Genomic DNA, 3271 nt, shown 5'->3' on the forward strand with positions numbered 1-3271 from the left:
TAAAAAAAACGTTATAATTTAACATCTTTCATGTCTAAAATTGAAAAATTAACCTCCAAAAATATAAGCAGTTTAAAACGTCAACCCACTTTTAAACAAGATTTTAAGCAATTGTGTGAGGATTTGCTGCTCTAAAGTATAAACAATAAGCCAACAATGCAATTTGGTCAAGTAAACCAAGCTAATCAAAAATTTTGGTTGAGCCACGTTAAACAAAGGTATCAAAACGAGCCAAGGTTTAGCTCGTCAATCTTGAGCAATGCTTTTAAAACTGAATACGGTATCAAATTGTTAACTGGTTTCAAATCTGAAGACAAACACTTGCTAATATACATACGCAAACACACACGATTGCGGTTTTGAGAAAACGGGTCATAGCATAAATTTTTTTTAGTATGGACCGAGTCAAGACAAAAGTCTCCACCGTTAACGTTAGCAAACAGAAATCCAAATAACCATCCAAAATTAAACAAACAGTCGAACAAAAATTACAGACAATGTTTTTGCCATCTGAGTCTCTAACAAAAATCCGGTTCACGTCAACATAGCAATAACCGATAAACGTTTAAAAAAGATATAACAAAACGCTGAAAAAACGCAACAAAACCTCTCAAAGCTTACTTCTTCTTCTTGGCAGCATCTCCAGCCTTGGTCTGCACAATCAGATAAAGTATAAATATTGATAAATCTTGAATAATATTAATATTATAAAAAAAATAATTAATTATTTACCTTCTTTACACCTCTAATCTTCTTTGCCCTGTTCTTCCTTTCCTTCAACTGCTTCCTTGACTTCTCATCCTTCGTATCCAAACCATTCTACATAAAACAGAAAACTAATTAAAAAACTAAAAACAAACAAAAAAACGATAACAGATTAAAAACACAAACATAAAAAGAAAAAAGTAAAGATGGTTAGTAATTAGTTACCCTGATAAGCCTGTATTTCGGCTCGTATTTCTTTGCGTTTTCAACTGAGTCGTAAATCAATCCGAAACCAGTTGATTTACTGCCACCAAAGTGAGTTCTGAACTTGAATACGAAAATGGCATTTGGATCTTTGACCTCATACATCCTTGCCAACTTTTCTTTCAGTTCAGCCTTTATAAAGCAGTTTAACAAAACATAAAAACAAAGTTAATTATATAACCGAAGCACGTATTGTAATTTGTAACAGATTGGTAGTTGAAGAGTGTTGAACCTTGGAAACGTTGGGTCTTCCGGGATGAAGCACATCAATAACCTAAATTAACATAACAAATGCCATCGTCATTATTATCTAAATGATGCGTTGAAACGAGGATTACAATTGAATTACTGAAAATAAAAGCAAGTGTTTTGAAATATGAACTCACGAATTGCTTCCTGGAAAGAAGTCTGTTAGTCATAAACTTCCTGGTTCGGATAGTAACTGCCTTGGCGTCCGCCATGTTCACTGTTGAATCCTAGAATAAAAACACTAAAATTTAAGAACAGTGTCGCGGATTTGGTTGTTAACAAACAATGAATATACTAGTAAAATTCAACATGCATAACAAGATTAACTAATCGGTTCTTCAAAGCTATATCTTGCGCATTCAACAAACCAAAGTTACCAAACCATACCAAACAAGACCTTGTTCATGTTCATCCATTAAAATTTTATCGAACCACCAAAACGGTTCACAAACACCTGACCAAACGACATTCTTGTTCGTGTTTATTTAATCAATAACCAAAAATGGTCAGTGTCAACGGTTTGTCAGAATGTTTTCTTTAACATTCTTATTCGTATGTTAACTTACATACAAACTAATTAGTTAAACTTATTCACAATACTCCTTTAGTTTTACAGTTAATAGCTTAGCTTAAACCTATATGATAAAATTAGAAAAATCATTAAAAAATTATAAAAAACCTTTAATGAGCAAACACTAACAAACATAAATAGACGTAATTACGTAAACAAACACCTTATAAAACGTTCACAACCACAGTTACTCGAACAAAATCACTGAAACGTTCGGCTCATTTACAGCCCTATTAATATCAACATTCTATAAATCAGAACAACCTTCAGCTGGATAAAGCTTAAATTGAGCTTTAACAAACCCCGAGCAACCGACAAACCTATAAATCTAGATCAAAAATCGCCGATCAGCAATTATGAAGTTAACTAAGTATGGTGCAAACGCGCCGGGCCGGCTCGGCTTGTTTCAAGGTCTATTTTAAAAGCTCGAGCTCAACTCGTGAGTAGATTTTCAAGCTCGAGCTCGGCTCGTTTACTATTTATTAAATTTTTTTTTTATTTTTGAATATTTTTGTATATATATTTTTTAAGTTATAATTTTATGTATAACATAATATATATTATTTAGTTAATTTTTATTTATTTTTTCATAATATTATATATACTAATTATTAATTATTAAATTTATATTTTAAAAAATTATATAAATTACAAGCTAGTTTAGGCTCGCGAGGTGGCTCGAGCTCCTTATATTCGCTAATGGTTACTCAAAATTTTGTGTTTTTTTAATACTCATACTCATATATTAATTTAGAATATAAACTAAGCAACAAACATAAACGAGAACTCAATTTACAGCCATATTAATATCAATCATCAATATTCTATAAATCAGAAACACCTTCAGCTGAATAAAGCTCAAATTGAATTTAAACAAACCCTAGCAACTAACAAACCTATAAATCTAGATCCAAAACCGTTAATCAACGGGTATAAAGTTAACTAACACTAATATAATAATATCAGTTAACTAACTGATGTAATTGTTTAAATGATTAGTAAAAGTTTGTACGGAATAAATGAACCTTCTGTTAGCTGCACCGATGGACTGCGGCGGCACTGCTTCTGATGTGAGTAATTGGATTGGAAGTGATGAAACCCTAATACAGAACATGATGATGATATGTAAATGAATGTGTAAAATGGGCCTATTTAGTGGGCTGGGCTATATCATTATCTCTTAGTAAGTTGTTTGGTTTAATACTTTATACTTTTTGGGCTGCATTAGAGGACAGAGGTGCATAGATCCTGTATTTTCATGAACTGACCGCCAAACCGGAACCAGATAGGAATCGATTTCAGGTAGAGGTGTACGAAACTGGTTGGGTCAAACCATGGTCAACACCGGTTTGACTCAAACCGGTTCGGTTTAGGATCATGAAAGTTCGAACTAGTCCAAATCGATTTGGTCCGGTTTTAAAACCGACTTGGTGATGTAACGGCATGTTGGGTCGGTTTGAGTCCCGGTTTGGCTATAACCGG

The 3271-nt window shown here is 32.9% G+C and overlaps 1 protein-coding gene across 1 annotated transcript; it reads right to left on the reverse strand.

The window, feature by feature from the left end:
• Positions 1–486: 486 nt before the first annotated feature.
• LOC143585333 (small ribosomal subunit protein eS24z-like) lies at positions 487–2868 on the reverse strand. The gene is made up of 6 exons (XM_077067146.1): positions 2815–2868; positions 1356–1445; positions 1202–1243; positions 931–1101; positions 733–819; positions 487–653 (listed from the first exon to the last, which is right to left on the reverse strand). Exons 2-6 carry the CDS (start codon positions 1428–1430, stop codon positions 618–620), a joined length of 411 nt encoding a protein of 136 aa, XP_076923261.1. The 5' UTR covers positions 1431–1445; positions 2815–2868; the 3' UTR covers positions 487–617.
• Between the last annotated feature and the right edge of the window lie 403 nt (positions 2869–3271).

Source organism: Bidens hawaiensis, unplaced genomic scaffold (genome assembly GCF_021521415.1).
Source record: "Bidens hawaiensis isolate Kalapana, Puna unplaced genomic scaffold, B.hawaiensis_p1.1 tig00033817_1, whole genome shotgun sequence".
NCBI classification, from domain to species: Eukaryota; Viridiplantae; Streptophyta; class Magnoliopsida; order Asterales; family Asteraceae; genus Bidens; species Bidens hawaiensis.